Genomic DNA, 27,724 nt, shown 5'->3' on the forward strand with positions numbered 1-27,724 from the left:
CGGAAAAAGCTTTTGATAAGGTACAACACCCATTTATGATAAAGGTACTCAGCAAGGTGGGAATAGAGGGAACATTCCTCAATATAATAAAGGCCATATATGAAAGACCTACAGCCAACATCATACTCAATGGGCAAAAACTAAAAGCTTTTCCACTAAGATCAGGTACAAGACAAGGTTGCCCACTTTCACCACTTCTATTCAATATAGTATTAGAAGTTCTAGCTGCAGCGATCAGACAAGAAAAGGAAATAAAAGGCATCCAAATCGGAAAGGAGGAAACAAAACTGGCATTGTTTGCAGATGACATGATAGTGTACATGGAAAACCCTATAGCCTCTACCAAAAAACTGCTGGAACTAATAAATGAATTTGGCATAACAGCGGGATACAAAGTTAATATCCAGAAATCAAAGGCATTTTTGTATACCAACAATGAAGCAGCAGAAGCAGAAATCAGGAAAAAAATACCATTCGATATAGCAAAAACAAAAATAAAATATCTGGGAATAAACCTAACCAAGGAGGTAAAAGACCTGTATGTAGAAAACTACACAACACTGAAGAAAGAAATCAAGGAAGACACAAATAAATGGAAACATATACCGTGTTCATGCATTGGAAGAATTAACATCATCAAAATGTCCATACTACCCAAAGCAATTTACAGATTCAATGCAATACCTGTTAAAGCACCAATGGCATATTTCACAGACATAGAACAAACACTTCAAAAATTTATATGGAACCATAAAAGACCCCGAATAGCAGCTGCAATGTTAAGAAAGAAGAACAAAGTAGGAGGGATCACAAACCTGATATCAAACTGTATTACAAGGCCACTGTAATCAAAACAGCCTGGTACTGCCACAATAACAGGTACATAGACCAATGGAACAGAATAGGAGCCCAGAAATAAACCCATATCTCTACAGTCAATTAATATTTGACAAAGGGGACAGTAACATAAGATGGGGTAAAGATAGCCTCTTCAACAAATAGTGTTGGGAGAGCTGGACAGCCATATGCAAAAAAAAAAATGAAACTAGACTACCAACTTACACCATACACCAGAAAAACTCAAAATGGATAAGACTTAAACATAAGCCAAAATACCATAAAAGTACTAGAGAAAAAACAGGCAGGAAAATCTCAAACATTCCATGCAGCAATGTAATCACCAACATGTCCCCTAAAGCAAGGAACATATAGGAAAGAATAAACAAATGGAATCTCATCAAAATAAAAAGCTTCTGCACAGCTAAAGAAAAAAGTATTAAAATGAAAATAACCAATTATATGGGAAAAAACATTTGCCAATGATACCCTAGACAAGGGTTTGATCTCCAAAATATGTAAAGCACTCACACTATTCCACTCCAGAAAGAAAAATGACCCAATTAAAAAAACAGCAAGGGACATGAACAGATACTTCTCCAAGGAGAACATACAGAGGGCCCATAGGCATATGAAAAGATACTCAGCACCACTAGCCATCAGATAGATGCAAATTAAAATCACAGTGAGATACCACTTCACACTGATGAGAATGGCCATCATAAAGAAATCAACAAGCAACAAGTGTTGAAGAGGATATGGAGAAAAGGGAACCCTAGTACATCGTTGGTTGGAGAGCAGACTGGTGCAGCCACTGTGGGACACAACATGAAATTTCCTCAGAAAAGAAAAAATGAAACTGCCTTTTTACCCTGCAATTCCACTGCTGGGTTTATACCCTAAGAACCCTGAAACACGAATCCAAAAGAACCTATGCACACCAGTGTTCACAGCAGTACAATTTACAATGGCCAAGTGCTGGAAGCAGCCTAAGTGTCCATTAGTAAATGAGTGAATCCAAAAACTATGGTACATTTACACAATGGAATTCTACACAGCAGAGAGAAAGAAGGAGCTCCTACCCTTTGTGCCAGCATGGATGGAACTGTTGAGCATTATGCTAAGTTGTTGAAAGACAAATACCATAGGACTTCACCTATAAGTGAGTGGAATGAGCTAAACAAGCAAGCAAGTAAAATACTACTAGAGACATTGAAATTAGGAACAAACTGACAGTAACATGAGGGAAAGTGGGAAGAGATAATGGGGGGAAAGTGGGAAGGGTTTTTAGGAACATCTACAAAGAACACATGGGTGAAATCAAGGGGGAGTTGGGGGGAATGGAGACAACTGTACTTGAACAACAATAAAAGAAATTTTAAAAAATATAAATGAGAGAGGGTAGTATAGGGCATGGCAGTGGTGGGAGGTAGGAATATACTGTTCAGGAAGAGTGCTGCTCTAGAATGTTAAAGCTGGAGAGGACTGCAGAAATCAATCAGTCAGTCCACCTTCCTCATTGTACAGACAGGGAAATTAACAGATTGGCGAAGTCACTTACAGGGTAAATTTAAAAGGGGGGAGCCTAGAGAAAGTGAAGCCAGCCATGAATCCAGAAATAGAGAAATAAAGTGTTGGAAGAGAGTGGTAGCTGGAATAGAAAGGAAAGGAATAGAAGGCTATTTTGAAGGAAGAAAGACCGACACAATGTGATGATTGATTGGATAGATATAGGGGACCAATAAGCAGTCACTCCAAGATTTCACTGCTAGCTGAGTGGGAGGCAGGAGTGCAAGGACAGTGCCTGTTTGGCAAGGGGAAGATAAGTGTCATTTTAGACATATTGGGACTTGAAATTTTTATTCAAATAGACACTGTCCATCAGATAGTTAAAGAGCCTAGAGCTTTGATGAAAAGGTTATGACAAGAGATTTGGGAGTTCCTAAATCTCATCATTGTTCTTTCTTGAGAGAAAGAGGAGAGAGAGAAAGACTGAAGAGAGGCAAAGACAGCAAATGGGGCTGAGCTTTGAGCCTTGAGGGATATCCACAAAACGGGGATGGGAGAGGTGGTTGATTCACAAAGGAGAATGAATAAACAGTGAAAGAGGGAGGAGAAACAACATAGATCAGTATCTATGTTAGCAGCAAGGCTTTGAGAATGTCATAATGGTACACAGGAAACAATGCTGATGACTAGCAATACTAAGGACTGGTAAACAAATATAACACAGCTGTTTAAAAATGAGTACAGTGCATTGTGTGCCCACCACCCAAAGTCAAATCATTTCCCAATGTACACTTGAAACCTATATGACCCTATTAATCAATGTCACCTCAATAAATTTAATTTAGCCCTGGCTGGTGTGGTTCAGTGGATTGAGCACCGGCCTGTGAACCAAAGGGTAACTGGTTCAAGTCTCAGTCAGGGCACATGCCTGGGTTGCAGGCCAGGTCCCCAGTAGAGGTTGCGCAAGAGGCAACCACACACTGATGTTTCCCTCTTTCTCACTCCTTTCTCCTCTGTCTAAAAATAAATAAAATATTTTTTAAAAATAAATTTAATTTAAAAAATAAGGCAGCCTTGCATATACTGATAAAGATTTTCAGTATATCTAAATGAAAAAAAGCAAGGTGCACATTGTTTTAGTATGTACAAAAGGCAATTTAAGGAATCTATGTTCATATTTGCTTGTGTATGTACAGCGACAGTCTAGAAAGATAGAAAAAATCCAAGGACAGTAAGGGGTGATGAACCTGGCCAGATGAAGGACAAGTATAAACAGGACACTATTCTTCAACTACCTTTTCATACCAAATGGCTTTTGACCCATGAGAATACGTTACTTGTTCAACAAATAATTTGTAATATAAAATAATTGTTCAGTGAAGACAAGGAAGATAATGACAGCAAAAAGGCCAGTGAATTTGGCCCTCAGGAAGACTTCAATGGAAGCCAGATTGGAGAGGATCAAGGAATACACAGGCTGTTAGGAAACAGAGACACTGAACACATGCACATGCACACACATACACATATAAAACCATATACTACACACCTATATATAATATATATGGTATCTTTGGAAGGGTACAAAAAGAATTGGTGACAATGGCTGCATCTGGGTAGAGAAATTAGTGATAAACACTTGCCCATTTGTATAATTTTAATCTTGTTCCATGAACATTTATCACCTGTGCCTAAAACAACAATTTAAACAAATATTGTTAGGAGAAGGAAGGGAAGGGAGGAGGGAGGGAGGGAGGAAGGAAGGAAGACCACTCCACACTTAACAAAATTTGGTGGCAAAGAGGGCATGTGAGATGGATATGTTTGTAGGGGCCAAGATGGTCAACTTGGGCTTTTGCTTTATTCTCTCTCCCCATTCCAGTTCAAGAGGCAAAGGTTGCTGGAAGAACAGGCACTGTAAAATACAATAAACTACACTTTGATACCAGCTCTGCCACTTTACTGGTTGAATGAATTTTAGAAAGTTATTTAACTTTCTTAGCCTCAATTTCTGCATCTCAGAATTAGGGACACTACTAAGTACCTCTCATACATTATATTACTTAATCCTGGGAATCTAATGTGCATATTTAACAATTTTGCAAGAAAGCTTGGAAATGACTGATCTATGTGACTTTTCTTGAATGCTATGTCACTTTTCTCCAATGCTATGGCACACAGAACATGGTCACAGGAATAGTTAATATTGATATTGGAAAGAAATCATGAGGCACAGAAGGGGGTCTTTTAAACAAAATTCTAAAGTATAGTGGAACAAACATAGGATTTTGGCAAATCTGATTTCAAATCACAGTTTTACCACTTATTGGTGTGATTTTGATAATGTTGTTTGCTCTCTCTGAGTTTCATTATTTTTATCTGTAAAATAGGAATACTGTCAGTTATTTTATAGTAGTGATGAAAATTAGAGATTACACATATAAAATTCCAAGTACATAATTGGCATTTGATTAGTGGTAACTTTGATCACCCTCAATCTAGAATTAAAGCTCCTGAGCACACGAAAGCAGTCATGCCAGTTTCCTACTTTGCACTTCCATTCCCTTGCCCCTTCAAAATAGCTCTCAAAAAATAAAAGCACATTGGCTATCCCTTTGATTTTTTAAGCACCTATGAGGCCAGCCAAAGAATTCCCTCCTGCCCTTTGAACTTTTAATTCATTCTCAAATGATTTACTGGCTGCCTGGCCTCTAAATGACCATGCTAGCAGTTATGTCCTTCCTCTCTGAGGCTCTGTCCCTTTGATAACAACAGTGTCCCTGATGGGGTTTACCATTCCCATACTGTAGGAGCATGCTTCCAAGATAATTTTTTTTTTTACTTTAGAAGGACCTTAATGGGAACAGAAGTAAAAAGCAAGCTAATATTTCCACCAATACCTGCAAAGACTGAATCATCTCCTCTAAGACTTTCTCAGATTGTCTGTATTCCTTTCAAACTTACTATGTGACACTGATAAGAACATTTCCTAGCATCCCTTTTGAGGCCTGTTTCTAAAGTTTGCTCCCATAAGAACAACTCTCCAGCAGCAGTCCAAACAGGAACAGACTAAAAGAAACCCCCACCATGTATCTTTTAGACTATTACAGTACTGCCACTGTGAGTTTGAATCTATTCCTTTTAGTGCCCTGACATAACCTAATTGACTTCTACAGAGACAGCCACCAATTAGATTAGGCCCTATCAGAAAGGATAGGGGTGGTTCTTCCTGGCCCTTCTCAGCATTCTCAGCTTTGAGTGAAATAGTGAGAAAAGGAATGTCATGGTCAAATAATGAGGACACTTAAGGCACTGGGTAGAAATACCAGACAGTGACTCACATCCAAGGCTAGTCAGACAGAACACGTTAGGGCTTGCTTAAGCAAAAGTGAAAACACACACACACACACACACAGTATGTTCACATTAAGGTACCTCCTTTCAGTTGAAGCTGTGAAAACACTTGAGTCAGGCAGAAGACTCACACTATTCCCTCCCCAAACACATAACAAAAAGATGGGTGGTTGCTGTTTTAACAGTCCCATGGCAACCCTTCCCAACAGCAAGGGGAATACTGTAATCATCAGCCAGTAGGCCTCTCCCACATACAAACCTCAGAAACACAGTTCACACATAGGAGCTGCAACAGAAAGGAACCCAAACTGTTGCAAACCAAACTCCAGGACAATCTCCATCCTCCAATGCCACCATCTCCCCTCACGTCCAGGGTTGCATCTGGGACCACTCTCATCTTCCGACAACACCATTATTTCTTTCTTTATGTTCCCTCTGTCCCTAGCTCACATGTGTGTGTTATTCAAGGCTCACCCCACTTATGAGGTATCACAGAAAGACTAGAAAACTTAGCTAGTATATCCAACTCTTCAAGTCATATCTTTTTTCTAATTTGGGATAGGAAGTGGAAAGGTGAAAATGACCAACTATTAAGTACAAAATTTTTGCTTTACTCCTCCAGCCAATCATCATGGAGAGTCTATTCTGTGTTCTTTGCTAAGGATGGTATAGATAGCCATTGTCCTCTAGAACATTTTCATCCAGTAAGGTAGACATAAGGCGGCCAAAGTACCCAAAGATTTCTACTGGAAAATCAGAACTCCAGAATTCCAAAAAGGGAGCAATTAGAGATGATGCCTTGGAGATTCAGAGCTAGAGCTTGAAGGTTAGGCCCAATTGGGTGGAGTAGAAAAGAGAAAAGAAAGCCTTCTAAGTATGCAGTCTGAAGCCCAGCCACTCAAAGAACATCAGGATGGGGAGTTTCCCACATATGTTTGGAGGGCAGAAAATAAACCATTCTGACTGAAAGCTCAGGTCCTGGAAGAAGTTCTAGAAAGTAAGACTAGAGTCAGATGGAGAATGGTCCATACACCAGGCTGAAGTAGTTTGAGCTTTATAATACAGGCAGCAGAGAGCCATTCAATAATTTTAAGTGGAAGGAGTGGGGATGATCAAAGGGAGGAAAAGCATTGACTAGGCCACTATAGTAGTATAACTGTTCCAGATGGAGTTTTCTTCCTGCCTGTCCCAGCTTTTGCAAGATCCTCCTTCAAAGCTGCCCTATCTGAGCTCACTATCTCATAGCTCATTACTTTGCATCTCTTTTCGGTTGAGTGAGATATCAGTGATGCTTCTTATTCTGAATGAGACTCCTAATGTACTGAAGTTGGTCAGAGACTTAAAAAAAAGGAGACATTTCATCCAACTCTTCCGGTTTAGAAGAGAGGCACTATGATACATCATTTCCATTTTAGTAATAGCATCAGTCAGCTTGGCCCCTGGGTCACTGATCTCTTCTATGAGCTCAACAGGGGAGCAGAGGGAGAGAGAGAGAACCTCCAGCATGGAGCAAAACCTGATTGTCAAGTGCTTTTCTGGGGCCTGGTCCAGATCACTGTCACTTACAGGCTTAGACTAGAGCTCAGCCTTAAATTAGGGCTCCAAACTCAAAGCCAGAATGGGAGGTGTAGGAGCCCCACCTGGGTCTTAGTAGTGGGAGTTAACTCTCCCTGATCCTTAATTCTTTTGGCTTTTATTAGTGGCTGGAAGGGTAGAGGGATGTAACCTGAACCCTAATGCAGCTGAGAAGGGCTAAGAGCCAAAACTTTCCTTGAGCAGATACAGTATGTGCAGAGCCTGGGCAGGTTTCAGAACACTGCACATTTCTCCAGCCAATGGCATGGGAAAACATGAAAAGTACTTATTTAACCCTTTACATCCAGAGGGGAAGAGTATCATTCTCTCATCAGGCAGGGTTCATACAGCAGAGAGACATTAGCAAGCTGGTTCTTGTAAAAGCCAGAGCACTCAGGTAGTCTTTTTCACAAAAATACCCCCAGCAGCTAGATATTCAAATCAATTTCAAACATAAATTACAAGCTATTTCATCTTGTCAAAGAGAACAGGTAAAGTAAGTCATGTGCCCATTAGCCTTTTAGCAAGAAGTGAGTTTTGCCTACAAGGGGGTAGGGAAGGAGTGAATAGACCAAGTCCCATAGCACCCACATCTTTAGAACATTCTGAATTTTAGTTTTTCAACATACAGAAAAGCAGGTGATGCTACACAAAATAAGTAACAGGCCTAGAAAGCAAATCTAAAAAGGATGAAGGTAGGAGAAGGGTCACCAGGCCCTTCTGCACACAGAGTTAACCTTTTCTGAGAATTACATGCAAGTATGCAGGGCATTGGGCCCAGGGTTTGGATCAGATAATCAGTTCGAATTTGCAAAAAGTATCTTAATAGTAAAGCAATGTTTTCCACCCAAATTTGCAAGAAATGAATTTGTGAAGAGAATCCCCATTTTCCCCTTATTTTAATATAAAAATCAGGATAAGATTTTGGTAAGGACACAACTGAAGGCAATTAAATACTTGAAAGTTTAACATTGCTTTTTCAAAGGTCACACTTAAGAACCAAAACTACTGTAAAAATACTAACAATGACACTCACAAATTAATAATACTACACCATGCAGAGTATCAAACTTCTAACAACAAAAATGCAATACAGACTTGAAACTCCAGTGGTTTGAAGTTTGCCTTCCAAGCCTTCACATTATGTTTTTCATATAGAGAAAACAATCCTTAAACATCTTGGCAAGTCAACAGGTTTTTTCACAACCTAGAACGTGTTAACACTACAAGCGTCATGTCTGAAGTTTGGCCTTGTCAGTTTCTTCAATTTTTTTGTTTGATTTTTGGACTTTATCATCACTTGAAAGTACTAAGTTAAACAGAAAGAACTTCATCCAGTAACACCTGAGGTGACTAGGCATCCTGCAGATTGGGGCTAGCAAGACCAAGCTATGGCCAGAAAGGCTGATTAAATAACAATGCAGGCATGTTCCAATGTCTGTTGGGGCATGAGATTGTCTGGCAATTAACTAATTTTCACAACAATCAGCAGACAATAAGTAAATTGTCTTATGTTAACCATTATGTTCCTAAAATAAGTATTTGTTGTTTTACCAGATCAGTGGCCTTAAAAAATCCTTTTTATTTTGAAATAACTTGATTGTTCTACAGACACCTCAATCTCAAAAGATACAAAACTTAACTAAATAAAACTGATTAGCTCTCCCAATTCCCATCACCACTGACAACCGCCTAAGTTAAAAATACTGGATTCCCTTTTAACCTCTCCATTTCTTCAGATCCAAATGATATGTATTCCACTAACCTCTAGCAACTTGCTAATGTATAATAATCAGCACATTGCCAAGATGACTGATTCCCTCAAAATGTGCTCTTTTATTGTTCAATGCAGTTCTTTCCTCATGGAAGCACTTATGTGGCAGGTACTGTGCTAGGGGCTTTATTTTTAACACATTAATCCTCCCAAACACTAAAATCACTACCTACTCTGAACCTGAAGCTTTCTATAGCCCAGTTTTATGGGTTCTTCACAATAACTGGCTCATGTCATTCACCTTCATATCCCATTACTCTGCAACAATCAAGCAGAGATACATTGATTCATTTATCCAGCCATACAAGCAATATGACATTGAGCAAGTTACCTAACGTCTCTATGCCTCAATTTATCTTCTGTAAAATGGAGTTAATAAATTAGTCCATACATGTTAAAATAGAAAGCCAGTGCCTGACCCAGGATACACACTATGAAAGTATTTGTTAGAAAACAAATAAAGGCGACATTTATGGAGCTCTATGCTGGTTTCACAGGACTTATGAATAATAACTCAGCTCTTAAAACAAGTACTTAATAAGTTTAGTGAAAGAGTTAAATAAGTAATTAAACAAAAAACATATCCTCTGCCCTTGGGGAGCTCATGCTATTAGTCAGTTCACTGTGGGGTGAACCAACTGGTCTTAGTCTCCTGCTTGTGTCTTTCGGACATGCAGCACTTATGCTAACTAGAATGAATGCTTCTCTCCCTCCCCAAAGGATATATAAGAATAAACTACCATACCACATATATCCTTCAAGGCCTAACTCCAATTCTTCATTTTTTCACAACCTGCTCAATCACATCAGCCTATAATGAAATCTCTTCTCACTGAATAAATGTTGCTCTTAGATCCTACCCCATGGTTTCAGAACTTTAAGGTTTCTATTTCCTGGGCTTGCAGTAGTGCCTTTCTTCAACAAAACTGTCACTTCCAGGGAACAGGTCTTCTATAGTGGCTATCTCTTGAATTCTGTAGTTTAGGGTTAGGTACTTTACAAAGTGCTCAACAAATAGGTGTTGACCAATGGGTTGGCTAATTGATTGACTGGAGGCTTAATTGAGAACTCTTAGGAGACAAACAAGGGTTAGCATAGCCTTTCAAATTGCTGGCTATTCAGACATTAACCAGAAATTATGTTTGGTCTTCCAACTTGTGGCAGCAGCAGGAGACATAATATTAAATGTTCTCTGCCATTTCACACATCTCTCATTGATTTGGTAACTTCAGAAATTTCATTTTTTAAGTTCAAAATTATCCTAAGAGAATTGATATTTAATGAGGGATACTGCCTTGGCTGGTGTGGTTCAGTGATTGAGTGCCAGCCCACAAAATCAAAGGGTCGTCAGGTTTGATTACTGGTCTGAGGTACATGTCTGGGTTGCGGGTCAGGTCCCAGGGTGAGAGGCAATGACACATTGATGTTTCTCTCCCTCTTCCTCCCTCCCTTCCCCTTTCTAAAAAATAAATAAATAAATAAAATCTTTTAAAAAATAAGGGGTACCTGTGGAAAGCTTTTTATTTCTTTTTGAAAATTTTTATTTGGTTATTTTTTTATTATTGTCCAAGCACAATTGTTATTTCTTTTTAAAATCACATGCACACCAAGTATTTACACAAGATAAAAGATAAAATCAATCTCCTTCCATACAGGAAAAAATGTACAAGTTTTATTATTTTCATTTTGCAATTGAGGAAATTGAGACACAGAGAGGAAAATGACTTGCCCAATGACACATAAATAAAGATTGACAAAGCAAATACTGAAATTTAGGTCTTTTGAATCCAAGCTCATACCTTTTACTGTGATTTGAGATTTAAAACAAAACAAATCAAAAACCCTTCCTTTGACCCTGACCCCTAAGGGGCACATTGGTAATATACCAGTTTTTGAACTCAATTATAATTCTCTCATTTCTCTCTCATTTCTTCCCCACCCCTCTTCATATTCTTATCCAGTTCTTTCTCTCTCTTTCTTCCTTTAACCTATGAAAACATGACACTAAAGAAAGAAACTTGGATTTGAAGTCAAACAGAAGTAAATGTAAGTGCCAGCTCTTCTACTTACTGTGTGACTTGGAGTCTCTTACTTAACTTTTCTCAGGCCTTAGTCCCTTCATCTGCATAATGGGGACATCAATATCTACCTCAGAGAGTTACTATAAAAAGAAAATCAGAATATATGTAAAGCATCTACAAGCAGCAATATTTGCCACATAGCAGGTTTAGTATCTCTTCTATCCCACCATACCTAGGCCATGACCATACTTTGGGTTCAAGAAGTTGCTGAGATCCAACCAAACTACATTGCCTCTACCCAGTGAGGCACATCCACCCAAGTGGAATATCCAGGTCCTTGCATGGTCGGTCAACTTTTCAGCCTGTTGTCTTGATATTCCCTGATTGCAAATTTAAATTAACACAGAGCTCCAAACTCAAAGTCAAGTCCTCTAAAGAACATGAGAGTCAAGACCAGACACTTACCCCTCGGACTACAAGATGTCATCATTCACCATCTCAGTCAGATGATGATACATCATCAAAAGCTGCCTACCTGCAGAAGTTTTCACAGGAGCTTTTACTTACATCAAACAAAAACAAAAAGAAGTGGAAAACAGCAAGGCAGCCCAACAAAGACAGGACTTTAGCATATCATCTTCTCATAAGCAAAGATGGGGCTGCAGCCATGAGACTCTAACCTATTTCTAGAATAACTAGTTGAACCAGATTTACTCCTAGCTCTATCTTATCTCACCCCAAAAAATCAATTTCTGATGGACCGTGAAAGGCAGTATAGGAGAACCATTCAAAAGTTTCCTGCCAGAGGCCCAGGAAGAGAGACAACCATACGGCTGGGAATCTACTAAGTGGCATTAGGGTGGGGGCCAGAAGACATCACAAAGAGTCTGTCCATCACTGGGCTTAACCCTTGATCCTGTCAAATTAGTCCCACCTCCCACATTCCTTGCAGATGTATTATTAAAAGACTTCAGTAGAAGTTAACAGACCATGCCACATGCCATCCCTGAGAATATAACAGGGAACAGCCACTTCTGGAAAGATAAGTAGTGTGGAAAAAAGCAATGCACTGTAAGAATTGCCTGCTGTCAGTCAACCTTCACACTTCCACAGCCTAGACCAAGCAAGGATCCTGGAGACCTTAGTGATCCATCAATAAAGAAGCTTGCCCCATGGACAGTAAGAAAAGAAACAGAAGGGAAGAGAGAAGTGATATAATATGCCAAGCTTACTCAGCAAGTTGATAACAGGGTACAAGGAATGTGACAAAGGTCTTGTCCTCCACTGAAAAAGGATAGAGAGAGACACAGCATGAAAGAATTTCCCCCTAATCTGGTTATCAATTTGCTGTTTTTAAACTTTATCAACCTTAATTCTGTGAGTTTCTCTCACCCCCACTGAAAGCATAGCTGAGTCAAAAGGGACTAAGCTGGTATAGCAGACTAGAAGGGTTCACTGTGACCAAAGAAGAGAAAAAGCTGGGTTTTGGACAGAGAACAGGGAAGCCAATGAATGAAGAGGTGATGGGACATGAATGAGACAGTCCAAAATGTAGGCTTCAAGCAACTGGTGTTGATGTTTGGGGGCTGGGAATCAAAGGCAGGAAGGGTAGCTCGGATGCATGGAAAATGTGTCTCTGTTGCTACTAGGCAGTGCTCACCCTGTGGCATAACATAGTTACAGATTCACACTGTAAGAGTAGGAGCAGAGGTGAAGTCAAAAGGGAGAGGTTAGTTACTCTGAGAAACCATCTTGATCCTTGCAACTTCAGTGCCCAGCCAGGATGGCTACGTGCCTAAGTAAACATGGCAGTGTAATGTGAGGAAGAATGGATCATCCCTTGCAAAACTAATGTCTTACACTTGGCCTATTTATGTTGGATGGGGCAAAGGGGTTCAAGGAGACAAACCCCTACCCCATCCCTCTACTCCAGAGGTGTTAAACTAATTTTCACCATGGGCCACACCAGCCTCGCAGTTGCCTTCAAAGCGCTAAATGTAATTTTAGGACCGTATAAATGTAACTACTCCTTAACAGTTAAGCAAGAGCTCGGTGCTGCCACCAGGTAGAAACAAGGTGCTGGGCTAGATAAAACAAGGTGAGGGCCAGATTCAGCCTGTGGGCCTTGTGTTTGCCACTTGTGCTCTACTCCAACACAATCTTTACCCAGGTAAAATAATATCTCAACTTATTCAATAATGATTTAATTGAAGTCTGTCTGAAAGGGGTTCTTTAGGGGAGTACAAGGAATAAAATACTGGCTCCACAGAAGCTGACAGTGATCTAGGTACCAAATAAGCAATATAAAAGGGTAGATTGCTGATAACAAGATAACTCAGGTAAACTTGGAGTTCAGTTTCAGAAAGAAATTTAACCATGCATACACTGTGTGCACACACACTCACAGATATGAGCACTTTTGGCCCAGATAATAGTAGAAACTCCAAACCCACCCAGATCTGTATAACAGAGATATCAAGGGCACTTGTTGTCCCTAACTTATGAATGAATTGCTTTCCAAGAATACCATTTGTAAATAAGCAGCTTGGAGCTTTAAATATAGTTTCCTATAAACAGAATATGGTGAATGGTGGTTAGATTCTGTAATTTCATTGGCTATTCACTATGAATTAAATAGGCCTTTCCAAAAACAGTTCTGAACCTAGCTATTACCAAAAACATTGTGTCAATGGAACGTATGTTCTGGCTATTGTCTCTTCTCCAGGCTCTCATCCTTCAGTAATAATGATGATTAAGTTCCATTCTAATATACTCCTGATCAGGCCTTTAGTAGCAAGAAAAGGTATTTATTTGCCCAAATCTGGTGATGAACTGGTGGATATGAGGACATGGAGAAATGAAGCCATAGGTGCAAGAACTCCAAGAGGAGTGATTGTTGTAGATATTCCAGGTACAGGAAGAAGACCTCAGAACCCAGGGATGGCAGCATCAGCAGGAGATTTTACAGTCAGTGCTATTGGCAATGTTCAGGGAGATAAATATCTGACGGGAATTGGGGACAGAACTGCTATGTCTAAATTCCTACAAAGGTGCTCTGTAAGTTGGAGGCTGATTGTATGTCACATATGGTCAACATCTTCAATCTTAGAGACACCTATTTTTCTCAAAGGGAGAATATTAAGTTTAGAGAGGTTACTCCTACAAATTCCAAGCCAGCAGTTGGGAAAAAAATAAAATAAATTAAATCTGATGTTTTAGAGTCTGACTTTGACACTATTCATTAAATGCTACTTCCTTCTTCTATTATGCAAATTCCCTCTCTGTACTTTGTATAAACATATTTGCTCCTTGAAGTCAGGACTTATATTCTGCCTCTTATCTTCCTTAGAAAATTTTTCCAAGGTTGGCCTGGGATAGGAGCAGGTCTAGTGGCAATTCTAATTCAATAGTAAGAGGTGAAATGTGTCCCTCCCAAATTTATTATGTGGCTGTTCCATATGACTACGCAGAGTCCTTGTGCAGGTATGTCTTAACAACAGCACTGATACCCCCACTAAAAGGCTTTGCTTGACACAGGATCTTCATATGGCATGGACTCAGCTGTATTTTTTAAAATAATGATCCTACTCAACTTTGGTCAGACTCTTCTTAGATACTGTATTCAGCTGTAGGCTCCATAACTCAAGAGGAAGATGGACAGGCTAGAGTGTATCCAGAATGGGAGGATGAAACCAGAGAGGAGGCTAGATCTCAACAGCTGAAAGAGCTGTCAAGACACTTCTAGACACTTTAGTCTAGAAAAGTGAAGCAAGGGGATACAGTTGTCTTTAGACCTCCCAAAGACATTCCTAAGACAGAGAAAGCACCCCTGACTGTGTGGTCCCAGAAAGTAGAGCTAGGACCCACAGATGGTAGGTAGAGGGAGAATGATTGCAGAATGATTCCTATTAAAGAAAAAGCTGTCCATAGCCAAAACTTTCCAACAGTCAAGTGAACTAGCTAATAAGATAGTGAGCCCCACCATGACCAGAAGAGAATAAGCTCAGGGCTACTACACAGGAGGCTCATAGGTTGGTTAAGACTAAGATGAGCTGACTTTCAAAAGGTCCTCCTCACTCTGAGAATCTAGGTCTCCTCCAAGAACAGCATTAGATTAACAGCCCTGAGTTGAGTCTACTTTGGGTGAGGGTAAGTGGGTGTGTGTGTGCACATGTGTACGCACATAGAGGGGTAGTGAGAGCAGTCTTTCACTTAATCTCTGCTGTTCACTAACTTTTCTCAGATTGGTCATCATCTTTCCCCCAATTCATCCACCCAGTTCTGAAGAAGCCTAACTATAAAAACTGTGATGTTCCCTCCAGAAAATAATTCTATAAACACCAATCTCAAGTCTCTTTTAAAAAATTCTGGGAGGGGGTTGGAAGGAGCAAGGGGATAGACCATTTCAATTTTTTTTAAGGAACAATGCTCAAGTGTCTTCCAGCTGGAGTTGAATTATTTTCTTTGTCTGAAGTTTTGATGATGGAAAACCCTCTAACAGGATTTGCCTTTTTCACTTCAGGGAAAATAGATGTGGATCTCAATAGGGTACTAGGTATATTATGACAGCCTAGCATGCCCAAAAGTAGTGTGTACCTGAAGTTCAACCAGAGGTTACCAGAAATAACATTTGCCCATCTTATTTTATTTCCCTCCAACCTTCTTTGTATCTCTCTGGATTAATTCCTAACTTGTATCCCCAAATGCCTTCTACATTCTGGGAAAGGATAGCAGTTGAGGATGTGAGGCAGTAAACATCTTTGCTGATTCGAGAGGCAGAGAGGAGAGAATTCATGTAAATAACCGTGCTTGACTAAGCTCCCCAAAAGTATACCCCATGAAGGTTCCATTGTGAATGCCAAACCCTGGTCTGGGGGGGGGGGTAGGCCCAGCCTGAAACACAGCTAAAAATGGTTCACAGGAACTATAATTTCTCAGATAACATGACCTCTGCACCCAACAAGAACTCAAACTTGCAGCCAAACTTACTGCCAACCAGAAGAGAGCCTTAATCTGAATTTACCAATGTTCTCTTAAAATCTCAACTGCCTCTTTGCATGTTTCTTCTAGAAATATGCTCACAGTTGAGATAGGGAAGGGCTAAAAACAACTTAAACACCATGCCCTGCCATTTTCCCCAGAAAACAGTATTAGTTTGCCCAATTCATTCTCACACCATCTTTGGTCCAAATAGATACTTGGGTCTAGAAAGGATGAAATGACATAGAGACATTAGTGTACATTAAGGGTAGAAGGTGAAACTTCTTTGTCCTCTAAGCTACTCCCTCATCCTACACAATTTTGTTCCAGGGCAGTAACTAATCCCCACTTCCTTCACTGTGCCAGAAAAAAAATGGACCAGGAAAAGGGCAACTATGTAGAGTAAGCCTGTCTTCTCCCCTGTATTATCCCCCTACACACACACACCCTATTTTCCTCCTCTTTTTCCTGCATCCCCACACTGGTCTCCACCCTTTTTTCCTCATCCTTAGCCAACCTCAGCACATTTCCAATACAGAATGAGTATAGGAATCCTATGCTCTGCTATATCTCAGCGCTCTCTCTCTCTCTCTCTCTCACACACACACACACACACACAGAGAGAGAGAATAGTATACCGTTTGAATCACTGAGGCCTCTAAGAGGTCCCTATTGATGTAGAATCATTAGTGCCAGAACCTTGGAAAGGTCACCTATCCCCAAAGAGGATCTTTTCCAGTGCAGGGAGCCAACTTCACAGATGGATGTATATACTATGAAGGGGGACTCCTAGATAGCAAAACAGACAAATCGGATTAGAAGACAACCCCCACTTCATCCAGATGGGCTCCCTGAGTCAATGAGGTAGTACAAGACACAAACTGGGAATATATCCTAAGACTCACGAAGCACTAAATCAAAAGAATTTATGCATCCCTATGTTTACAGCAGCGCTATTACAATAGCCATGTGCTGGAAACAGCCTAAGTGCCCGTGAGTAGATGAGTGGATCAAAAAACGGTGGTATGTTTATACAATGGAATACTATGCAGCAGAAGAAAATAAGGAATTCCTGCCTTTTGTGATAGTATGGATGGAACTGGACACTATTTTCCTAAGTGATATAAACCAGTTGATGAAAGACAAATATCATATGATCTCACTTATAAGAAGAATCTAATGAACAAAATAAACTATCAGCAAAATAGAATCAGAGGCATAGAATCATGGAACAGACTGATGGCTATAAGAAGGGAGTGGGGGGCTGGATGAAAGAAGGTGAAGGGATATACTTCAATATATGTGAAGTACCCATGGACATGGACAACAGTGTGGGGATTGGCTGTGGGAGTGAGTGGGTAGGCTGGGAAGAGGGGGCGCAAAAAGGGGAAAATGGGACATCTGTAATAGCACAAACACTAAAACATCAAATGAAAAAAGACAGTAACAAAAGGAATTAATAACACCAAGGTCATGGACCCAGTTCCCTTGTGGGTCATGTTTCAGTGGGGAAATTATAAACTGTCTCTAACATTTGCCGAATGGATAAAACAACTATGAGACATTTATACAATGGAATATTACACTGCTATAAAAAAGAAGAAATTTTTACCTTTGCATAGATGGTCTTGGAGAACATCATGCTAAGTGAAATAAGCCAGTCGGAGAAAGACAAATACCATATGACTTCACTCATGTGTGGAATCTAATGAACAAACTGAACTAACAAGCAAAATTGAGACAGATTTATAGATGGAGTGCAGGATGACAGCTAAGGGGGGAAGGTTAGGGGGTTAATGGATTGAGCAAAAAAGAAAAAGGACTCATGGACAAGAGTGTGGTGATTGCAGGGGGTGAGGGGATATAAGACGCTTAAAGAATAATGGAAAAAAATAAAATTAAAAAATAAAACAAAAGGACACACACCAAAAAACACTTGAGATAATCAAAAAAGCTTTTTTAAAACATTTCCTCTTTTTTCTACCTGATTGTCAGGAAAAGACTGAGTGAATCTCTATAACTTTGGGCAACTGAATGCCCTACATTCAGGGAAATCACAAAAGCTGGTAGGAATTGATTATTTCTCCAACCTGATCATTTTCTAGTCCAAAGGTTCTCCTTTGATAAATACGAGGTCTGTCCAGAAAAATTCCAACCATTGTTAATATAATAAGAACTGTTTGGAGACTTCTGGCCAAGATGGAGGCATAGGTGGAAACACTGCACCTCCTTGCACAACCAAGTTTAAAGACAACAAAGTTTTAGTAACAATAACGCAACCAAAACACAGAAAGTTGAATTATAAGGAAGTCTGACAACAACGAACCATTCAGCCAGACTGGTAAGAGGGGCGGAGCCAGCCACTGGCAGAGCGAGGTTGCAAAGGAAAACTCAGCCAGACTGGAGTGACCCAGGTGCGGGGGTGGCAGTTGGCAGATCCCAGGCGTGGGGTTGCAACAGGCAGACCCAGGGAGGGCGCAAGGCGGCAGGCTGACCGTGGTCACACATTCGAGTGCAGATAAACCAGGTGAAGGAGCGAGCAGTGAGAGAGACTGCGCAGGCCCCAGCAGCAGGACGCAGCAGAGGGGACTGCCATTGCTCCTCTCTGACCCCGCCCCCACATACAGTCACAACCCAGCGACTGAGTTGCCCCCCACTGGTGAACACCTAGGGCTCTGCCCCTCATATGTAACAGGCGTGAATAGACCAAAACATTATGGCTCAAGAAGAACTCAAAGCCCCAGAGCCAATAACTCTAAGCGACCAAGAAATAGCCAACCTATCAGATGCACAGTTCAAAATACTGGTGATCAGGATGCTCACAGAACTGGTTGATTTTAGCCACAAATTAGAGGAACAAATGAAGGCTAAACTAGTTGAAATGAAGGGAAATGCACAGGAAACCAATAGTGACAGAAAGGAAACTGGGACTCAAATCAAGGGAGTGGACCAAAAGGAAGAAAAAATTACCAAACAGAAAAGTATGAAGAAACAAGAATTCAAAAAAAAATGAGGAGAGGCTTAGGAACCTTCAGGACATCTTTAAATGTTCCAACATCCAAATTATAGGGATACCAGAAGGGGAAGAGGAAGAGCGACAAGTGGAAAACTTAGTTGAACAAATAATAAAGGAGAACTTCCCCAATTTGGCAAAGGAAATAGACCTCCAGGAAATCCAGGAAGCTCAAACAGTCCCGAAGAAGTAGGACCCAAGAAAGAACACACCAAGGCACATCATAATTACATTAGCCAAGATTAAAATGAAGGAGAGGATCCTAGAAGCAGCAAGAGATAAGGGGACAGTCACCTACAGAGGAGTTCCCATCAGATTGTCAGCGGATTTCTCAAAAGAGACCTTACAGGCAGGAAGGGGCTGGAAAGAAGTATTCCAAGTCATGAAAGCCAAAGACCTACATCCAAGATTGCTCTATCCAGAAAAGCTTTCATTTAGAATGGAAGGGCAGATAAAGTGCTTCTCAGGTAAGATTAAATTCAACATGTTCATCATCACCAAGCCCTTATTCTATGAAATGTTAAAGGGACTTATCTAAGAAAAAGAAGATAAAAAATATGAACAGTGAAAGGACAGCAAACTCACAGTTATTAACAACCACACCTAAAACAAAAGCAAACTAAGAGGACAGCTGGATCAGGAGCGGAACCATAGAAATGGAGATCACATGGAGGGTTAGCAACAGGGGAGTGGGAGGAGGAGAAGAGGGGAGAAGGTACAGAGAATAAGTAGCATAAATGGTAGGTAGAAAATAGACAGGGGGAGGGCAAGAATAATATGGGAAATATGGAATCTAAGGAACTTGAGACATGTGGACATAAACTAAAGGCGGGGGGGATGATGGGGAAGGGGTGTGCAGGATGGAGGGGAATGAAGGGGGGAAATAGGACAACTTTAATGGCATAATCAATAAAATATATTTTTTTAAAAAGAACTGTTTGTGCACCATCGATGTAACCTGGCAGCCAAGAAGAGTGTACTGGAATGTGCATGCATGAACAGTGACAAGTAGTCAGTAGGGGTAGTAGATGCCATTGAGTGAGCATGTGTACTGTATGGCTGTTGCATACAAAATGACTGAGCAAGTAGAGCAATGAATCTGCATCAAATTTTGCATTAAGCTTGAACATTCCTCTATGCAAACTATTCATATAATTCAGAAGGCTGCAGCTACAGGCAACTGGCGATTGGCAGCTTCATCATGACAACGTGCCTGCCCATGCTTCATGTCTCATGAAGAATGTTTTGGCAAAACATCAAATCACTCAGGTGACTCAGCCCCCTTACAGCCCAGACTTGGTGTCCTGTGTCTTCTGGCTTTTCCTAAAACTAAAATCACCTTGGAAGGGGAAGAGATTTCAGATGATCGATGAGATTCAGGAAAATATGATGGAGCAGCTAGTGGAGATTGAGAGAACTGTGTGAGGTCCCAATGTGCCTACTTTGAAGGAGACCAAGGCTCATTGTCCTATGTATATGTTTCTTGTATCTTGTTCAATAAATATCTCTATTTTTCATATTACTTGCCTGTACATTTTCTGGACAGATCTTGTATGAGGTAGATTTTCATACTGCATACACTCTTTCCCCACTAATCACCTTTTCTCAAAACTGTCCATTCTCAAGATGCCTCCATCTTTCCCACAAGCTATCTCCAAGCATGTATGCCATACTACCCAGACCCAAATCACTTTTGGATTTTTTCCCCATGACACCAAAGGAGGTTCTCCATTTCCAACCATTGTTCTTGTATTTTACCTCCATCTCTGCCTGACTGGAGATCATCACAAGTGATTTGGAATCATCCAAATAATCCTGTCCTATTACCTGAGCCCATTATGAAGCATCTGCAACCCAGTCGTCACCTACTGTGGAACCATAGGCTAGCACAGAATGGATCACTGGCATGGGAGGCTGCCAAGACTACATACATACCTAAACAATATTGCCCCATGCCCCTTCACAAACCTCAGAACTACCAGAAGAACCGAAAAACTTCCCAAGAAGTAGGAAATATGATAGACTTGGAGCATACCACTGACTCATCATATGATAGACTTAGGCAAGCCACTCAGTGCATCACAACCTCAGTTTTTCCAACAGTTTCTCCACAACCTTCCCTGACTTTTTCATAGGGTGGCTGTAAGGGGCTAATGAAATAAAGGATGTGGAAACACACTATAAACAGTAACCCTGTGTCCAAATGGATCAAAGCATCCTCCTCCTCAGTCTGAAACCCTTCTGAGGCAAAAAGGGCCAGAGCTAGTATAAAGGATTGACTACTAGATCATCATAGTCTTAGCCTAGGGAGAGCAAGTGAGGTATACAGAACCCCAGAGGTAGTGAATAGCAGAACAAGGATCAGAACCCAAGTTTTTGATCTACCAGTGTGATTCTCTTTCTATGCCCTTCTATTCCATCTCCACCAGTGTGTGCAGACCGAGGCTACTTTCCAAAAGAAATTTGTATTGTTCTGAAGCTTAAGAGAAAGCAAAAGTAAGGTAGAAAAATGAAAAGGGGGATTAATGAAATGTGCCACAGAGTGTTTTGGCAAGAAAAAAAACCCACAGGCAATCACTACACTTAAAAAATACTACAGCCCCTTTGTATAATGTTGGGGCTAACTAGGTTATAATAGCTGGATTTCACCGTAAGGAGCCAGGATATTTGGGAGGAATGGGAGAAATGAGTTTACCCTCTGCATCTCCAAATGTGTGTAATAATGAGCCTTCATACAATAGGGGTCAACCATTATATTCAGTGGAAAGGGAATCATTAAAAGCACTCTGCTCTCAACACACAAGTCACTTTCTCAGCAGGTTTGCTAAGGAAACCCTCATCTACCCTCAAATAATCCCCCAGCCATACCACAAATTGCCGGCTGCCCCATACTTAGCAACACCCCCTGCCATGGTAGTGCTGGCACACAAAACAATCCAGCACCACAGCAGTAAGCACTCTCTGGGGTGCTTCTCAGGATGGGTCAGCCCTGGGCAAAGGGCAAAAATGACCTCTACAAGGTAGGTTGTTTAGGAAAACTATGTAAGTTCTGTGGGTGGTGTAAGTAGAGAAAGAGAGGAACTGCCAGACCATGGAAGGCGACATAGCCAGTTGTGACCTTGATGGAAAAGGGGGAGGGAGTGGAGGAGTTTGATTCAAAGACATTCCTAAAGGCCAGGATCCCCCTCTCCAATGGAAGTGAGAGTTTTTGTTTAAGGAAAAGCATATTACCCCCTGCAGAGAGTACTGGACAGGGAGTGCCTTAGGAAGAGGTGTGACCGTGGATTATAAAGGCATCTCAGCCTGGTTAGAAATTAGAAATACATGACTAGTATAAGGGAAGGGAGTGTTGGATGAGGGCTGGGGCTGGTTATTGGTGTTGGGGGAGGCTAAAGACCTCAGGTTTCCCTGACAGCTTCTCAAAATTTTGCCTCAGCATACCTCAGACTGCTTAAGCTGATTGGTACACTCTATGGCAACATCCCAGGGTTGCTAAGAGTGTGGGCTCCAAGGCCTGAAGGATCCCTACACTACAAATTAACCAGCAGTTGCAATGCAGTGCAAAAGTAGCACAGGTTAAGGGGGCATTTGCACTCCTGCTGAGACATGACCTACGTTAAAAAGCCAAAAAAAAAAAAGAAGAAGTGACATTTGTTCCCTGCTGAGAAGCCACATCTTTCTATCTCCAGCCCAAACCCACACCTACCTTAACTGCAATTTCAGAGGGTGGGAAAGGCTTTTCAGATCTGAGCATTTAAGAGAAACCAAAACAACAACAACAAAAGGGATACATTTAAAATGGGAAGTTCCTTTACTTGGCAATCTGGCTCCTCAAGGTGAGTTGTCCTACAAATCTCTCTTCCCAGTAACAGCTCCAGCGGCCCCCACCCCCCAACCTCACTCCTACGAGGAATGGCTCGCTTTGGGGGTTCTGGAGCACTTGGGAGAGCTTCTCTCCCAGGTCCTCAGCTGCAACTTGGCTTCCAGGAGATCACAGCCTCCTAAAACAAACAAACCCTGGCGGCGGCGGCGGCGGCAGCAGCGGCAGCAGCTCCAGCACAGCTGCGCTCCATGGCGCAAAACTTTCCTCCACACTTCTCAACGTGCAGGAAATCTCCCCGGCGATGGGACAGGACTCGGGAGGGAGAGATAGGCCGAACTTAAGCGGAGAAACGCCCCGCCAGCTGAATGGATGTGCGCGCGTCCAGCCGGCCGTGGGAAGTGAGGCTGACGAAAGCCACCAATTCCTCATCTCTGTTCCCACAACAGACCCTTGTCCTGCAACCTGCCCCGACAGGATGGCCCACCAGCCGACCAACGGCCACCACTGCTGAGAAAGCTGCCAAGCCACCTTGCCTGTCCCTTCAGCCCCTCACTGTCCCGCAGGGGCACGGGAACTTCTAAGGAGAAACCCCCACCAGCCACCACTTCCTCCAGTCAAACTGAAGGGTGCAGCCGCCCTGTGGTGGGGGAGCAAAAGCTGCCCCAGAGCCTCCTGAGAATGTCTGCGCGCAGGGCTCTAGCCCGAGGCCAGCCGTGCTCTCATTTGTGCTCCCGCCACCCTTAAGGGGTGTCTGTGCCTGGGCTGGTGGGACGAGCCCTCCCTGCTACTAATACGCCATAGGGGGCTTTCAACCCTCAGCCCGAGCCAAGTTTCAAAGTTGGTCTGAGGGCCCCATCCCACAACAGCCTCTACACCCGTTTGCCCATTCAAAGTTGGGCACCGCCGGGACAGAGCCGCCAGTTCTTACCTTCGACACCGTGAGCGGTTCACAGTGTTCCAGACCCCCCTTAAGGGTGAAGCCCCAGGGCGCCCCCCCTTGCAGCTGCACAGGGACGTACTGGAAAGACCCAGGCTGGTTCTCCATCCTCCACTCTGCTCAGGCGCCGCGGGGCTCCTTTCCCGCAGGGGCTATGTTGCCTCCGCCCCCAGCAGCTCCTCCACCATCGCCCTCCGGCACTACGCCACCCCGCACCACCCTGCTCCGCCTACTCTCCCGGCTGGAGACTCTCGGCCGCTAGTGAGCGCAAGGAGGAAATGACACGGAGCTGGAGAAAGGGGGAGAAATGGGGGAAAGGAGAAGGGGGAAAAAAGAAAAGAAAAGAAAAGAGAGGCGGAGGGATAGCGTGTAATGGACAAGAAAACGGAGCAATAAGAAAGGGCAGTCACTGGGACCTCGCCTATAGGATCGCTGGGGAGTGGGAGCAAGGCGAGGCTTCACATCAATTGTTACATTGTTTCTTTCAAGCTGGCCCCCAGTTCGGTCCTCCTCCTTACTGCGGGGTTCCCCGCCTCTCCAGCCAGCAGAGGCGAGGGGAGGTGAAAGTCGTTAGTGTGGATGGCCCTCGTGGCCGAGTGGGCTGAAACGCTGGTTTCCCGATTAGGGCGTTCTTGTTTCTCTGCCTTTTTCTTTTAAAGGTCCAGAGAACCATGTCCTAGGAGGGTTATAAGGCTACTAATTTGTGGATCTTGCCTAGAGGGATGGAAATTAAAGCAAGTAGGCCACCGAACACAGTGAGGCTGTGTGTGTGTGTGCTGCTCTGTGCGTATGGGCTAGGTGTGTGGGGTCATTGTGAAACATTGCCCCGGAGCACAGTTTAAATAAAGAAGCACTTTGAGGATGCCCCCTGCCCAGGCTCAGCAGCACCCGACCTCAGCTCTTGGGTCTATGGTTAGCACTGTGTATGTTCCAGTCATCTGGAGTTCCTGGCACGGCCTTGCACTTGCCCCACTGAGATGACCATGCCAGGAATCAGCAAACTTTATGACTGGCAGTATTGTTTCCATTCCTAAACAAACCTACAGGAAAGAGCATCCATTGATAAGCTGGCCAATTAACAATGTTGTGCCTTTTGAAAGAATCAGCTTTTGGGCAGAGCCCACAACATCTCTGCTCATCTGTTTATGCTTGAGGCTGTAGTTTCTGAGCTGGGCTTTTAGAAAAGGACACACACCTCATTCACACACACACACACACACACACACACACACACAAATACCCACAGTATTAGTCTTGAAAAGTGAATTTGTTACTAAATCTTATGTTGATTTCTCATTCTTGACCTGGGCAGGTTACCATCCCTCTCTAGCGTGTCCTTTCTTGGACCCACTTGCAGGCAGTGAGTTTTTAAAGGGCTTCACACTAGCAGGAAAAGTTTTGACAATTCAGTTGTGACCCAACAGAATGATCCCACTTTCTCTTGCCTGTTTAGCCCCTTGTCCTCTTTGTATGCAGCTTCTTCCTCATTGCCAAGGAGCACACTAAGGCACACTTCCTTCCACAATTAGCTTTCTGTAGACAAAGTTTCCACTTTCTTCTTCCATTTCCTTACCTGTCTCTGCCTCTTTAACACACTTCAGCCTACTGTGTGCTCCAGCAGGCCACTGAAAATTCTTCCACAGGCCTCCCTGCCTTCCTCCTTCCCTCCCCCAATCCTTTCTTTCCTGCCTTCTAGACTGTCTTAATTATATGATGCTGACCTGAGTTTTCTTTAATAAAACAGCAGTTTGAGTGTCTATAGCCCACTTTCTAAATGTCCTCAGAGATTAATCAAATGGGAAAACACCTTGAATCTTTTAGACTTTCAGATCTGCAAAAATCATTTTGATCATGAACATTTTTTTTCATTTCCTCTACTAGAATGCACAAAATTTGAGAAAATGGCATCTTAGCTTGTTGATTCTTTTTTTTTTTCTTGTTGATTCTTGATTGTGTGTCAATCTATGACAACATTCATTTGCTCTGTCCCATCTTGAAACTTAGCATTTTTCTTTTTTTTCTTTTATTTATTTTTAGAGACGGGTAAGGGAGGGAGAAAGAAAGGAAGAGAAACATCAATGTGTAATTGCCTTTCATGCACCCCCCCCACCACCACCACTGGTGATCTGATCCACAACTCAGGCATGTGCCCTGACTGGGAATCGAACCAGTGACCCTTTGCTTCACAGAACAGCGCTCAGTCCATTGAGCCACACCAGCCAGAGCTCTTTTTCTTTGGGGGGTAAGACTCCTTTCTCCATGACTGTCACTTGCTAGAACTCAGCATGTTTCAGTCTTAGCATACTGAAATCTGTAAAGCTCAGTTCACAGGATATGCAGTCATCACTCAAGGTCTACTAGAATTATGTGTCTAGACTAGAAGAAAGAGATTTGAAAACAGGAGACATATGTGAGCCCTGGCTTTGGCACTAACCAGATGGGTGACCTTGGGTAAATCACTAAACTAACTGTTTTCAGTCTTATTTTCTTCATCTGTAAATTTCAGCTAATAAGCCCTGACCTACCTACCTCCCAGGCCTGTTGGAGACAAAAATAAAATAATACATATGAAAACACTTTGATAAGGAAAAAGTAAAAACCCTCACAACCTTATTATGAAAGTAAACACTGAGCTAGCCTTTAGCCAATCTATTTTCATTTCAAAACTAACTCCATGCTGATGTCTTGTTGCACTTTTCAATTTACCTTTTCATCATTATAGCAGAACATAAATTACCTAGCCTCTGGTGCAAACAGCACATAAGTAGACATTTTGAATATAGGATGGCTAGATAATATTGCTTGCTTACTGATAAAAATAAATGCTACTGGCAGGGATCTCATTCTTTCCTAGTTGTACAGTTAGTGGGAGCATGATTATGCAGTGGAAAGGGTGTGAGGTAGAACTTGAGGTGTCTGGATTCTCATCTGGTTCTGCCATTGAGTTGCAGTGTGATATTAAGCAGATCATTCCCGTTTCTTTAAATTGAAGAGATTGAACTACTTGATTTCTTATATTCCTCTACAGTTTGCAAATTCTGTGATTACTTTCTGGCAAGTGGCTACACATAGTATATCTGCAAACAAAGACTTGATGATGGAGATGAACCAAGTGAAAAAGCAATGGAGAAGAGTCCAAGGATGTATTTCTTTGTGTGTGCTTGTGTGTGCTTGTGTGTATGTGTGTGTGCAGTCACTCATGGTATGATCAACAGATAATGAATTCACCTAAAGTACATGAAATTGCCTGTGGGGAAAAAGGTAGGAAGTCCAGTGGGCAGGTAGAAATAGGAAACTCTGTATTAAGAGAGGAATGGTGATTGGTAATACACATTGGATTACAGTTGGAGCCATTTGGAGTGGATAATCTCAACTCAAGGATATCAGAATGATGTGAAAATGGGGATTTAGATAGAAACGTAGATTATGCTAATATTTAAAAGTCAAGAAGGATCACAAAAGGTTTAAAAAAGGATTAGATAGAGAAGGTGGGCAAATGGCCAATCAGCAGAAACAGGAAAGAGAAATTAAAAAGTTTGTTTACTTGTACTTCATTAAAAAATAACATCCTCACGAAGACTCTTTTTTTTAAGATTTTATTTATTTATCTTTAGAGGGGAAGGGAAGGAGAGAAGGAGAGAAATATCAAAGTATAGTTGCCTCTCATGAGTCCCCTGCTGGGAACTGGCCTGCAACCCAGGCATGTGCCCTGACTGGGAATCGAACCGCGATCGTGTGGTTCACAGGCCGAAGCTCAATCCACTGAGCTACACCAGCCAGGGCAGACTCTTTTTTTTTCATTAGAACTCTATTGACCAGTTTATCTTTTGGGGAGGAAGAAGACTTAAATATCCATTCTTTTTTGAACTTTTCTTTAAAAAAAACTTTCTTAGGTTTTCCT

General features: G+C 41.9%; 1 protein-coding gene across 1 annotated transcript in view; it reads right to left on the reverse strand.

The window, feature by feature from the left end:
• Window positions 1–24,047, reverse strand: part of SHROOM4 (shroom family member 4) — a 253,536-nt gene extending 229,489 nt beyond the window's left edge. Inside the window, exon 1 of the mRNA XM_037037763.1 lies at window positions 23,815–24,047. Coding sequence (XP_036893658.1) covers window positions 23,815–23,931 — 117 coding nt within the window. The 5' untranslated portion in view covers window positions 23,932–24,047. The remainder of the gene's footprint in view (window positions 1–23,814) is intronic.
• Between the last annotated feature and the right edge of the window lie 3,677 nt (window positions 24,048–27,724).

The sequence above is a fragment of the Sturnira hondurensis genome, unplaced genomic scaffold, assembly GCF_014824575.4.
Source record: "Sturnira hondurensis isolate 20B ecotype Veracruz unplaced genomic scaffold, ASM1482457v3 Scaffold0023420, whole genome shotgun sequence".
NCBI classification, from domain to species: Eukaryota; Metazoa; Chordata; class Mammalia; order Chiroptera; family Phyllostomidae; genus Sturnira; species Sturnira hondurensis.